This window comes from Nesoenas mayeri (assembly GCF_963082525.1).
Source record: "Nesoenas mayeri genome assembly, chromosome: 11".
In the NCBI taxonomy this organism is placed as follows: Eukaryota; Metazoa; Chordata; class Aves; order Columbiformes; family Columbidae; genus Nesoenas; species Nesoenas mayeri.
In genome coordinates, this window is record NC_137563.1 from 18,235,025 (window position 1) to 18,248,375 (window position 13,351).

At 42.9% G+C, this 13,351-nt stretch overlaps 1 protein-coding gene across 1 annotated transcript in view; it reads right to left on the bottom strand.

Annotated features, from left to right (window-relative positions):
- Window positions 1–13,351, bottom strand: part of PSTPIP1 (proline-serine-threonine phosphatase interacting protein 1) — a gene marked incomplete at both ends in the record, with an annotated part of 44,836 nt that overhangs the window by 25,050 nt on the left and 6,435 nt on the right. Inside the window, 2 exons of the mRNA XM_080351537.1 lie at window positions 1,995–2,069; window positions 4,918–5,018. Of these exons, the coding sequence (XP_080207663.1) occupies window positions 1,995–2,069; window positions 4,918–5,018 (176 nt within the window). The remainder of the gene's footprint in view (window positions 1–1,994; window positions 2,070–4,917; window positions 5,019–13,351) is intronic.

A 13,351-nucleotide genomic window follows, 5' to 3' on the forward strand; every position in this document is an offset into this window, starting at 1 on the left:
ACTCTGGCTGAAGCAAAAGTTTCAGGGGAAAAAGGAAGAGCCTGAAAAAAAGTTGAAATTGTTATTTTCTTTGATTCAAAACTAAAAACGTTTAAAATATGAGGGAGGCTTGGGAGAGACCTGTCTTCTACAGTGACGGCCACTACCTGGTGCAATGTGCTATAGACTTCTCCAGGCTTCTCCCTATTTACTTGTATTTACTCATTGTGCTTATTCTCTTCATCTGTGTAACTCCTTAAACAACCGGAGGATGCTGAATGACAGAAAGCAAAGTGTCCTCCCTCGGCTTCCAAACAGATACGGTGAGACATTTGCTCTGATATAAATAGCAGCTCAAAGCTGGTCACTACCCAGACCAGGCGTGGGTTTATGGAAACATAGTGAACGAGCTCTGCGGCATGCTTTGGTGGTGTATTCAGCATTCTCTTTATGCCAAGCTGTAAAATCGCTGGATCAAAGGGGAGCTGGGCCTGAGTCCAAATTTCCCCCAACCTCAGGGGAACTTGGATCCATATCCCAAGTCTGGGACTTGGCTCTGCCTCTATATCAAGCTCTTATAATCTCTTAGGGAAAGCCAGACCCATGAATTATCCACTAAGTCACAGAAGGGCAGCCAAAGCTGTCTTGTTTCTACACACATTCACTCTGCCTGCCCTGCATTGGCAGTGAAGAAATTTAGGTGCAGCCTTTCCTTAATCCTGGAATTCTGATCTTAGCCTTGGGTTTCAAAAGAAGCCATCTATTCTTAATCTGCTATTTGAATTTCAAAATAATTTTTCTCCTCCTTCCTTTCCTCCAATTAAGTCTCTGAATTGAGACACCAGGAAGGTACAAGCCGCTCCAGCAGCCTTTGCTAGGAACCTTGCTGTACCTTACTGCACTGCTCAGAGGCAAGGGAGAGATGGAGCAATAAGGGAGGAGAGGTTTGCACGTTCCCTGGAGTGAGCCTCCATGCTCTCCGCGCTACCAGGCACTTGGGCTAATGCCACGATTTCCCCATCAGCCTGGATGTGCCACCACCGAATCAATAGCAAGTGCTACGGGTGACTCGCATGCCATGGGGGTGCAAAGGTTTGAGGTCAAGTTTCCCAGTAAAATATGAACAGGAAACCACGCTCACGCTGGGAGTGATAAATCGACGTGAAAAGGAGACTGCAGTTGAGAAATGAGATAGAGGATGGATGAGGGTAGCAGGCCCCAGGGATCAATAGAGCTGTTTTGTGTTTAGATGGAGGTTTTCTCTTTTAGAATTGTCTTCTGTGACCCCAAATCTTCATCCTCTTCCACCTTATTACTGTATTATTACTTGTTACAGTAATGACAAAATGTCTCATTATTGCTGGTGCCATCAATAATAGCAGCAGTTTATCTGCAGTGTTTATTAAGTTAAATTCCATGCCAACATATATCTTCACCTCCCAACACAATTTATATGTGATCTAAGATAGTAGTAGAGGAGACAGAGAAAAATAGGTGTCATTTTAGTGTGTTCCAGCACTTCCATTGATTTGTCTCAAATGAAGTCACTTCAAAGAGGTTTAAAGTTTGTATTCATAAGCTAAGCCTTTTTCCTGCTCTAGAAGCTCATTTGTGGTGTCTTTGCACTTCAGGTTTGTTCTGTCACAGTCTCTCGGTGTCCACCCAGCTTCCCAGCATTGCCAATCCACCATAAACACTCCCCAGCCTATTCTTTTGCCTTTTTTCCACATCACTCAGTTTGCCTTTGGAAGCAAATGCTAAACATTGTTAGCTAGTTAATAGAAATTAAAATTTTCCTCAGTAAACACCTATGGGGAATTCTCAAACAGATGTTTTGGTGAGTCCTGCTCTGAAGGACTGTGCTGGTTCTTGATTTTTTTTTCCCTGTACATTGTGCAGCACTGTGTAACACACTGAAGTGAGCAGCTTATGATCCCATTCATAGACAAAACACCGGAGGCTGGTATTGCTTCCAAAATGCGCTAGTTTATACTAGTTATAAAAGAATTCCTTACTTGATTTCTGTTTGTCCTCCTGCTTTCCGAGCGATTTGAATCAGCTCTTTCCCGTATCTCTCTTCTGCTTGTGCTCTGTTAAAAGAAACACTTACTCAATTTCTTAGTGGTACCAGGATCACGCTTACACAAATCTTGTGATTGCATCTGAGGTATAAAGCATGAGAAATGCATTATCTTTAATTTCTCTATCTCCTCAATCCTAGTGCAATTAGTTACCTCAAAAATATTTTAGGTGAGCTATTTCTAGAAGAAATGAGGTGAAAATGAAGCCCATCTCCAGGACTTTGATCACTGTGGAGTGCTATGTACAACTCTGCCCCCAAAAAGCAGGATTCAGTTGGAAAAAGAGCTGTACAGAGGTGTAGTGAGGATGCTCAGAATGGGGAGCCTCTTGTGCAGAAGAAACTAGGAGATAACAACTGGCTCAACCCATCAAAATAAAGGTTGGGAGGGGAGCAAAGAGGTTGCAAGGGATCCATTTAAGAGAGGTTGTAAATAAATGGGAGCTGGAAGCAGCAGGAAAATTTCTAACCATGAGAAACATGAGGTGCTGCTTGAGCAGTTGTAGTGGAGACAGAGGAGCAAGGAGCCTTGTCAGCTGTGAGGTGAGACTGACGGTTTTATGGAGGGGACAGTATGATGTGGCATCTCACCTAACAAGGAAATGTAACCAGTGACTCAGGAAAGCAGTTCTGCTTCTATGGTTAATAAAGAAATACAATTATTTCTTTGCTGTTTCCCTCTCCCTCAGCTCCAGAAGAAATTTCTATTATTTTTTTCTATTATTATTTGTTTGGTTTTGTTTTGTTTTGTTTTTAAAAAGGTGTTTGTACTAAATAGGAGAGGAACGGGGTGCAAAATGTGGTGACAGGCCGCGCAGAGCTACCACTTCATTTTTATGTTGATGAAACATCATCAAAATGAAAATATACTCCAGAGACACATAACGCTGCAGAAGCAAACTAGATTATTTTTCTTCTGATTTTAGTAACAAGAAATATTTTTGTGTCAGAGGCTTTGTGTCAAAGGTGCTGCCTTTCCCACTTTCTGGTACTCCTGTGCTCAGTTTCCAGGTTTCCCCGGAGCATATTTTGTGTTTTAAATGCGGGCCTTTGTTCTGGAATACAACTGCTTGCTCACTCCCCAGTCTCTTAGGCCCTCTATTGGAGCAGGCAGGGCTATTTGTGAGCAAGAATAATTGATCTAGGTGGAAAACTGGTAAAGTGTTAGTGTAGCCAGGGCAGGTGGTTTCAGGATTCAGGGCAGTTGCTGCAGGAATCCTTCTGGAAATTCTGTCCTGAAGCCCATGATATGGGCAGCCCCCAGGAGCACAGATTCATCCCATGCTTTGATCTCCTCCTAGGTCCTTCCCATGAAAGACATGAGGACAAGCTGAAACAAACATCTTCCAGAAATAAACTGGAAACAATACCTTCTTTCTGCAAGTCAGCACCCGCTTTCTTTTCTCCCTTTCTTCCTTCCCCAGGGTGCATGTACACACACACGTATGCACGCTCACTGGAATGTTTTGGGGGTGTGCAAAAGCTCATGGAAACATTTGTTTCTGTAGCTTTTGGATCTGCAAAGCATGTATTTTTTTTTCTTCTTTGTGGAAAGTGCTTGTGTTACCACCACGAACCAAGAAGAACCTTGTCCTGCATCTTGCAGAAACCTCTCTAGTGTGTTTAGGAAAGGAACACGAACATGTATAGCACCAGATGCGTGCTGCGGTGTAGAGCCTGCCTACAGCCTGCAGTGTCATTCTGGGCTCTGTAAGTTATGAGTCACAAAGGAGCTATTTTACACTGTGAAAGCTAAGCTGCCATCAGATAGATGTGACTTCAAGATGGACTGACATGTAGCAGTAAAATACGCTTCCGCTGGTGGTCAAGAAAAGCAATTCAAATAGCTTCAGGTTTTGATGGAAGGCTCTTCACACTTTGTGAAAGAGCGAACTTTCAGTTTGACAGCTCACACCCCTGCAAAAGTCCCAGTGCTTGAATAGCAGCCTTCAGAAAACCAGCCTAAAACCAGAAAACTAGAGGGGAAAAGCATGGGAAGAAAAAGCAGGCTGTGACTGAGGGAGGTAGAGCAATATATTAGAAGGACACAGTTCTGAGGTGAACTGCTCTAGGATTACCTGCTGAATACATAATCTGTATTGTGTGGGCTTTCCTATAGATCATGCATGAGCAGCTATGTGACGCATGCTACATGTTAAAGTGGTGAAACCGAGCCACTTAAACACAGAACTACATTTCAAACATTTTTTTCCTAAGTGGGAAGTACAAAAATGAATGGCAAAGGAGTCAGAGTAGCCATGTAATGTGTATTTTCTCACCTATAAAAGTGTCAGATGTCCACAGTTGTTGTTGAAGGACCCCGAAGAAGCATGTAAAGGATGGACATAATCTACAATATTGTTCAAATTCTAGTAAGGTCAGCAAATGATGTAGCCTGTCCTGGGTGTCTGGAAAAGGCTTTTGGTAGCATCATACATAGCTTTATCTATGTTTGAACAATAGCTCATTTTTGGTAGTTGCAGGAAACTGAAACAGTGCCTGGGGCAACAGCATGTTTAAAGGGAAAGAAAAATGCACCTTGTAAAAGGGGAAACTTAGTAATGCTGCTTGTTGTGGATGTATGTGCTACTGTGCGATTCCGGACCAAGAACTGCCTGAGTCTTAATGGACCTCTGGATTTCTGATTCTTTCAACCCTCTCTTCTCAAATCTTTGACATTTCTATTTGTTATCTGCCTTCACAAATGATGTCAAAAGGCCGGGATTCAAATCACTCAGGCTTTTCTATGCAAACTAGCATCCCTACCAAATCTAGAAACGGTCTGCTGTTCCTTTCCAGATGCCAAACAGAAGAGAAAATCAAGGCTGTTCTCACTTCTTTCACTCTGATTTTCTTACCTCTGCTTGAGCAAATCCTCCACATCTTTGCACATCTTTCTGCCTTCCAACAGCCGCTGTACGAGCACCTCATAGCCGGTGTGGAGGGTGAACTCCTTGCACTGAAGACAGAAAGATAAAGACTTGAGCTGACTTGTGCACATGGTTTTCAGGTTTATCAGATGCCTACTGTCAGCCAAATGGAGCAAATTAACTTTCCAGAAAATCCAAATAGACCGTTAGATTTGCCATGAACAATGGTGGCTGGGGCAGGGCTAAGGGAACAGGTATGGGTGAGATTTCTCCAAAGTGAAAATCTGTACAACTTTTTATTAAATCAGGTTTGCTTTTTAGTACTGAAAAAGTGAAGTGGTTGGCAAATTCTGCTGTTTGGAAAGCAGCACTAGCTGTCTTTTTGGGGAAGTCATGTTTAGTGTTGCGTGTGGGATCTTTGCAGAGCAGAGATGTATAGTAGCTCTTAAGGACAACAGCTCCTCCTCCCATACATTTTCTAAAAAAAATGGTGAGGATCAACTCGCTGCCACGGGACTCTCAGTGAGACAGTGACTTGCTGCCTGGATGTGAGTGGAGAAGTGAAGGAGTTTTGTGGTTGTGCCAATATCGATACACAAGGCAGTGGTTGTGGCACTCGGTCAGAGATGGGTGTTTGAATGGGAGGGTCTGTAGCACAGGGAGACAGTTTGCCAGCAGGCAACACTTGGGTTCTGATATGCTGTTAGGTCTTCCTTTGTGATTGCTGTAACTACTCTTCTCATTGTTTGAATCAGTCTGTGTCCGGTTAATAATAAATTCAACATAGCAGGTGTTTTAAAAAGAAAAGGTAGGAGGTAAACATGTGGAGAGCTTAGGAATGTGGACATTGGATCTGCAGGACATTGAAAGTCTATTTCTGAGACACTTGCCAATGAGCGCTGCTTCTCTTGCTTTTGCATCCACCACCCAATCTCCCGTACAATAGGTAGGTTTCACTGGTGCCTTTGAGTATTTTTGCAGCCTGTCCTGCTCCATGACACCATGTGGCAAATGGTGCCAGCCAAGGCGACAGTGATTTCCAGCCACCCACAACGAGAGAGGTGAGGCCATGGAGCTGCGTGGGCTTTGCTGCCCCACAGCCAGGGCTCTCGTCTCCTGCCAGGGCTCTGCACGCTGTGCGGCTCAGGGCTGTGCTCCTCTGCTGTGGTTCATCGTATAAGTCCATGTGTCAGGATTATCCCTGTCCACATTATTCATCAGAGCACACTCTTGTGCAACTCAGATAAAAATATCTAAGTACTGAGAAGAAAAACAATTAATCTTGCACTTCTTTAATCTTTTTGCCTACTTCCAGATTGCAGTGCAGCAATGGTAAGTCAGAGCCACAACACAGCCAGTGCTGCTGAGGAGATGCTGAGTGCCCAGAAAGGGAAGGGAATAAACTTGCGACGTTCTCTGAGTGTGGCACTGGGAAAGGATTTCTGTGTTCTACTCCTGGTCCTCCCGCTGGCTCACAATGGGATCTGGACAAGCCATTTTTACTTTGAGACCCTCGGTTAACTGGTACATAGTGATAATGTTATTGAAAACGTAGTGGTAGACATTTTCTGAGCTTTATGTTATAGCATTATGGTAAAATCATGGACTGTGTAACTATAAAGAGAATGAATATGCTCCTTCCCCCAAGCAGTTTATGTACAATACAATTGCTTATATATGAACTGAATATAGCTTATAGATCTATTCACTGTCCCTAAAGCAGTTATCATTTAATAAATGCCTTTATTGCTTTCCACCATGCCTGTGAAGAGGACAGCTGTTAAGGTTTGGGACTTGGGAAGGATCCTCTAGCAAGCAGCCGTTGGATACTTGAGTTCGTAGTTTTGCTTCCTTATTGCTGAGAGTGGAGAGGAGTGGGGTGAGCTCTGGAGATGGAGGGTGGTGGCTGATGGCAGCCTCAGGGCTTCTGTACAGATTTGCAGACCTGGGGGCATTTGTTTGTGGTGTGGTTTTTGCTTTTTCAAGAGCAAGGATAAATTCTACAGATGATCTTTGTAAACTTACAACTTGTAGTAACATTTCCAGTGATGCAGTTCGTGGATGGCAGTAATTCCTTCTTCCTTAATGAGCACTCTTGTTGTTAGCAGTGGGGAGAAAGACAGACAGTAGGCTTATGGTTCACAAGGGACATAGACAAATGCCTCTACCAGCAGTGTCTGCACTGTAGAGCCAGGCAAGATCATAATGCAGATAAAAGAAGATGGAGAGAGTGCAATGGATCCACTGTTATCACTGTTGCAGCCACAGGAAAATGGTAGGATTACATGTTGCTGTGGCTGATCCTTGTAGAGGGAATTGCTCCAGCTAAATGCAGGTCTAAGAAGGATTTCCTACCACAGGCACTCATTTAATCTTTCTTCTCTCTGGGGGGATCCATCTCAAAATTTGCTTTATTGCCCTTATTATGTGCTCCTAAAGAATGTGAAAGTTGTATTTCAGAAGTCACAGCTTCTGAAACCCAAACCAGAGCTGCCTCAGCCTCCCAGGCAGCAGATCTGGTGCCATTGGCATGTCACAGGCTGGAGCAAGGAGAGGTAGCCAAGTGACAGCCAAGGCTTAGACAAGTTCAAGCTGCTAAGGACGCCCACCCTGCAGCATTGCTGCTTAGTTTCCAACCACAATGTAGCCATAAGTCACTCAGGCCTAAGTTTACTTAACACAAATGTTTCCTTTTGTTTCAACAGCTCTTTTTCTTCTTCAGCGTGTTGTACAACTGCATCCTCTGTCAACCAGTTCCTTTGCCCTTTCCTGGGATACTGTTTTTTCATTCCATTGATTTCCTTCTGTTCTTGTAGTTCCTGTTCAAGGCTGAATAAATTCCTGTTGGACAAGGATGACACTTTACTCCTCCACTAAAGTCTAACTGATGCTTTGTACCATGGCATTAACGTCTGCTCTCTGAGAAAGGCTGCTGATACATCATAGGATTGTATTTGCAGCCTTCTGCTGTCAAATCATATCAGTGGCACCTACTTGATCTACGATCTATTAATATACCTGCAGTCTTCTCCTCTCCTGCAATTTTACTTAATGAGGTCCCAGGGTGCATTGGACCTTTTTGCTACTGGTCTCTTAATCTCATTTTGCACTTTGAAACATTAATTTTATCTGCTTTCTGTTACCCTAGGCTTAAAGGTTATCAGATACCTCCCGTGCAATATTTCATTCTACCTATTTGTTTCAACAACGTCTATTTCCAGCCCATTCTTAATGTCTTATGCCAGTATCTACAATGAATATATAAAATAAAATCAATCCTGAGACCAGCTCTTAAGATCCCTTCCATCTACTCAAGCATTCCCATGTTGGTACAAGCCATCAGCGTCTACCCAGAATGGGGTTTTTGCCTACGTTGTGGTTCTTCTTCTCCTGCTGTGTTTGTTCAGAGTCCTGTTTTGGTTTGATTTTTTTTCTCTAGTTTCTTCCGGATTTCCTGTGTAGCACCATAACAAAAACCCCATATTTTCTTTGTTAAGACAGTCAAGACAGGAAGATTGTAAAATCATGTTAAATAACTGTCTGGTCTTGATAAGCTCTCTTGCCTTTCTTCTATTTTCCACTTACCATTTTGTATTATAATTAGCATTTGCATCAAATGGTTTTGTAAAGGCTGTTAAAGCTGAACTATTTGGCTTGGGCACCTCTCAGCTGGGATTTTGTCATGATTAGAAGGACTAATGAATAGACAAAGAACTATTTTGATTTTTTATGAAATTAGAAAGAAAAAGCTTTGATTAAATAATAAATGTAGTCATTAAATGTGTAACACATGATTTTTTTGTAACAAAATCTAGATAGTTGCTTGGAAGAGAGTGATTTGAATCACCATCAGTAATTTGTCTTATTACCAAGAAAGTAATCCACTTACTCAAAGTGTATGCAACTGTGAAAGAGGATTTACTCATTGTTATTTGAATAAAAAGGATTAGTTAATCTGTGGTGTCCAGCAGATCTATAATCACCTGTAAGAGAGTGCTTGACAAAGAGATTTCAGTGTTGCAGGCAGATTTGTGTTGCTCTGAGATCTGCTTTCATTAACACTTCACATGCATGTTGGTCTCTGCCCCTGAGCCTGGGGTTGCTCTGCCCGCAGGGAGCATCGCAGCTCACGGAGAGGCAGCATCTCCTGTCCCCAGCTGCTGAAGTTGCTTCTCTCCAGTGCAATGAGCAACACTGTTCCCTCCAGACGTGAGAGAAATCTGAATGGGGAATATATGACTGCAAAACACGAGCCTTATTCTCTCGTTTAACCAGAATAGCTTTTGCTAGAATACTTGAAAGGAGGCATGGAGGACTGCAAGCAGAGGTGTTGACAGTGAGCACACTGGGACATGCTTTCTTATTTCCATTTTGTTTTTTCCTCTGTGCCTTCATGAAGCTGCTTCCTCCCATTAGCGCTTTACTAAATAGACGGGTGCCTTGGGACTGCGCCTTTCCGTCTGGTAAAAGTGGAGAAGCAAACAGATTGAATAGCCAACAGTCAAATAAGATTTAAGATCTCAAAGTATATTTGACTGCACCGAATGTCATAGTTTTCACTGTAAGTGATTTACTTGCTTTGTGGTTTGTTTTGTTTTCCTCAGGATATTTTAAGTTTTCCTAGTATTTCTAGGAATATATTCACGTGATACCAAATATTTTAAGAAGTTTACTGCTCTTGTGCTGTGCCAATCAAGCTATCCTGTAATAACTATTAAGACAAAGTGGGACAGCAGTAAGCACCACTAGTTTGTGTCTGTGATGCCCAAGTGACTGTTTACATCCCCGCTCTAGCTCAGGGCACATAAATGTGGGCAGGTTGTTGGTGTCCAGGACAGAAGGACATTGCAACAGAAGCCTCTAATCAAGTCTCCTTTGACCAGTGCTTGCTGTGACTGATATGACTCCTTTTGTATACGTTTTCATGTGGTAACGAACTGGTGAATGAGTTTAAAAGCATATGTCTGTGCTATATACTGCTGTTCTGTTTAAGAGATCCTTTTTCTTACTGGCTGGAACTGGTTGGAATGCACAGGAATGTAATGGTTGTTCATGCTTCCCAGGATTAAACTGAATACAGGATTTAACCAAAAAACTCAATCCTTTTTCTAAAAAGTATATGATTTTTCCACATAAGCAGAAAAAAAACAAGGGAGACTAGATGGGCTGGAGCTGGCTGTATAACATTGCTGTCATTTCTTGTAAATTCACTCTTTGCACATTAGAAACATAAGTGTTTGCTGAGGATGTAGGTGGCTATCTTGTCAGGAGTTGACTTAGGCATTTTCAACATGAGGCTTAGTTTGCAATTTCACTGCAGCCTTTTTAACCTAAATCTGCACTGCAGTACTTTTCAAGGTAGCAAACAGCATCTACTGCCAGACATAGCATAGAAGTGAAGGTTAAATGGGGCCTTCAAAAATCGGAAGGAAAAAACATAGCGTTGATAGCATTCCAGTTGCTGAGCTGCTGGATTGCCATCTGTGCTTCCCCCTGTGACAAGGTAGGGTAGAGAACTTCAAATGAAAGCAAAGATTCTCATCAGACTTCAATTCTGCAGCAGCTGGGATATTCAGAAAGAAATTGAAATTAAGATTACACAAACTTCCCGGCAGCAGGGCAAGACTGGTGACATTGAGCAAAGCAGGAGCTTCTCAGTGGTCTTTTGCTCTCTGTGATGTTGTGTGTTTTCTCTGAGAAGGAAAGGGTTGTTACAGAGTTCTGCTGATGAGAGGAATTTGCTCCTCAGCTTCCTGAGCCCTTACCCTCCTCCTGAATTGTGCATATTCTTCCAGGTGACATCATGCTTTTATTTGCCCATTTCCACTAGTTTTCACTGTCATCAGCCTTGATCTGAAGTTCCTGCAGGTGGGGGTCTCAGGATGTTTCTGACCAGCTTCAGGACCTGGTGTCCTTCTGCTGCACAGCAGGTCAGACCCCTGATGCTTCTGTGCTAGGACGAGGAGAAAGGGGCCAGCAGCCAGATATGGGTCACAACAAAAAGTGTGACAAAAAGCCAGGAATCCATTCCGGAAATTTGGATATAACGAATTTCTGGAACACCTTTGTGATGGGGATAGTGAGAAATGGGACAGGAGAAAGCAAAATCCCTCACTAAGTTTTAAATTGGAGCTTGATGTGGCTATATGACACAGGCCTGAGGTCACAACATCGCTTTATATTTTCTCCATGTGGTGACTTCAGACATCAGCTAATTCCTTAAAATAAGGTGGCTTCCTCCTGGCAGCCAGCAGAGGGGCTCGATGTGAGCATTTGCACCTGCCGTGCGTAAGGCACTGCACTGTTTTGCCATGGTGCCTTCCAGAGTCCAACAGGTAAATGTCTCAATGGGGAATCAGACGTTGCTTCAGTCTCTTATGAATTATACCAGCTACACAAGAGAAACTGGAAGTAAAATAAGGAGAAATAGAATCTTAAAAGTAGAAAATACTTCTGTTTTATGCAAAATCATGGTCAAAGTTCATTTTTGTTTCTGTTCCTCTTTAGTCCATCCGTTTCCAGGTCTGTTTATAAGAGAACTCCTCCTGCCAGCACCATGGGCTGGGTCCCAGAGCACTGTGAGAGAGGGAATGTGAAACACCCCTGAGTTGCCGAAGCATAGAGACAATTGTTCAGAAGGTCATAGAGTCACTGGAACCAGACCTGCCTAGCTGGTACATTAAGTCATTAAAAAAAAACGGTGTCTTTCTCCTCCTTGTCTTAAAAACCTTAGGATTGTTTCCTGTTAGTCCTGAAGAAGGCACTAAATACAACATGCTGCTGCCCCTGTGCCCTCTGCTTCCTCTAGAAGATGAGCTGGGAATTTTGTTAGCTGTCTTTCCTGGCACGCAGGGAAAGGGTAAAGCTTCAGGAAATCTTCCCAGAGTCTTGCTCTGCACGCGGAGTGAATTAAAGTTTAAGTTCATTTCTTAGTGAGGATTATTCTGATAGCTACGTATTGCCATTTCCATTTTACATGAGATCTTCACCACCTACATGATTTTCAACATATCCTGTTACTCAATAGGATGCAACGTATTCTTGCACTCTGTTAGTACAGTGTATCACAAAATCCTGGGGAAATGTGCAATCCAACAGCAAAAAATAACTTTAGGCTTTTAGAAATTCTTAAATGGGGGGGGCAAGGGGAAGCGGTTCATTGAAGTGAAGTCAAGCAGTTTGTCCAGGAGGGACAGCCGTGCCAGTATTACGTTGCCTTCTGGGAGGTATTTCTCAGTGTTCGTTCCTACTTTCTTTCCTGCCTTATACAAAAATAATTTAAAATGGATAAATTCTGGGGGTTTTAGGAATTGCTCCATCAGTGAGGTATTTAGCTGGATGTACCTGTTTCTGCTGCAAGCTCCTAGCGTATAGGAAATGGGCAAGATCTGTGTAGGTGGGTGCGTGCACACTGGGATTGCACCAGCATAGCTACTGTGCAACCCTTTGAGCTGTTAAAACGATGACATTAGCCCGATTGCCACGCACAAGGCATCCATTCACTCAGCACTGCTTCGTCTGTTAACTGGCAAGAATAAAATTCTTGTTCCACTCACAAAGAGCCCCAGCGTTATCTGCCATTGGAGGGGTTGATGTTCTCATGAGCTCCTCTCATACAAAATGAACTACTGTCACTTCTGGAGAAGGGTGAGAAACAGTTTTCTTGCCCTGAAAATTTATATAATTTTATATATTTAAAAGTCCACATTTCACCTCTTGACAACAGTAACAGGAAACAACAACAAAAAGACATTGGCATTGACAGAAAGAAGAAACTTGCTGTGAACCGTGTCAGATCTGATTGAGACATCCCGCTGGCACACTATCCACCATCTGCTGTCTATCTAGGGAAGAGGAATTTCATTTTCATCTCTCCTTTCTCCAGCTGTTTGACTTGTGGATGTATCTGTGGGAGCAGAGGGAAGGCTTGCAGGTGGGGTAGACTGTGGGCAGTGAAAGCTCCAATTTGTGGACTACATTTACCCCTGCAGAGCTCCCAGCACCAGAGGGCCAGTTTTTATGGGTCTGGTCTCCTCTTTCTCTCTGTGATTAGAAATTTCACCTCAAAGTTCCATCTCCAGAGGGAAACCTTCACCAGGTCTGAACTTTTTCATTGACATGCAGCCTTATCTTCCAAAATAGTAAAACGTGTTTTCCTGCAAAAAAAGGTTTTGTCAAAAAAATGAGTCCTAACCAAATGTGTGGCCGGGGTCTTCCAGTGGCAGGTGCCTCTTTTCCTTTTGGTGCTCCTGGGAATTCCTGTCCCACTGAGCAGCAGCTGTTCTTCAGTCCTGACTTGTTAATAACCCTGCAGTAATTACAGCACCTATTGCAAATAGGATGAAGCGATGAGCTGCAGACCTCAGAGTTGTTAACCATCTGTTTTGTTTTTTCCTTTAATCCCTGCCTTTATTTTTCTTTT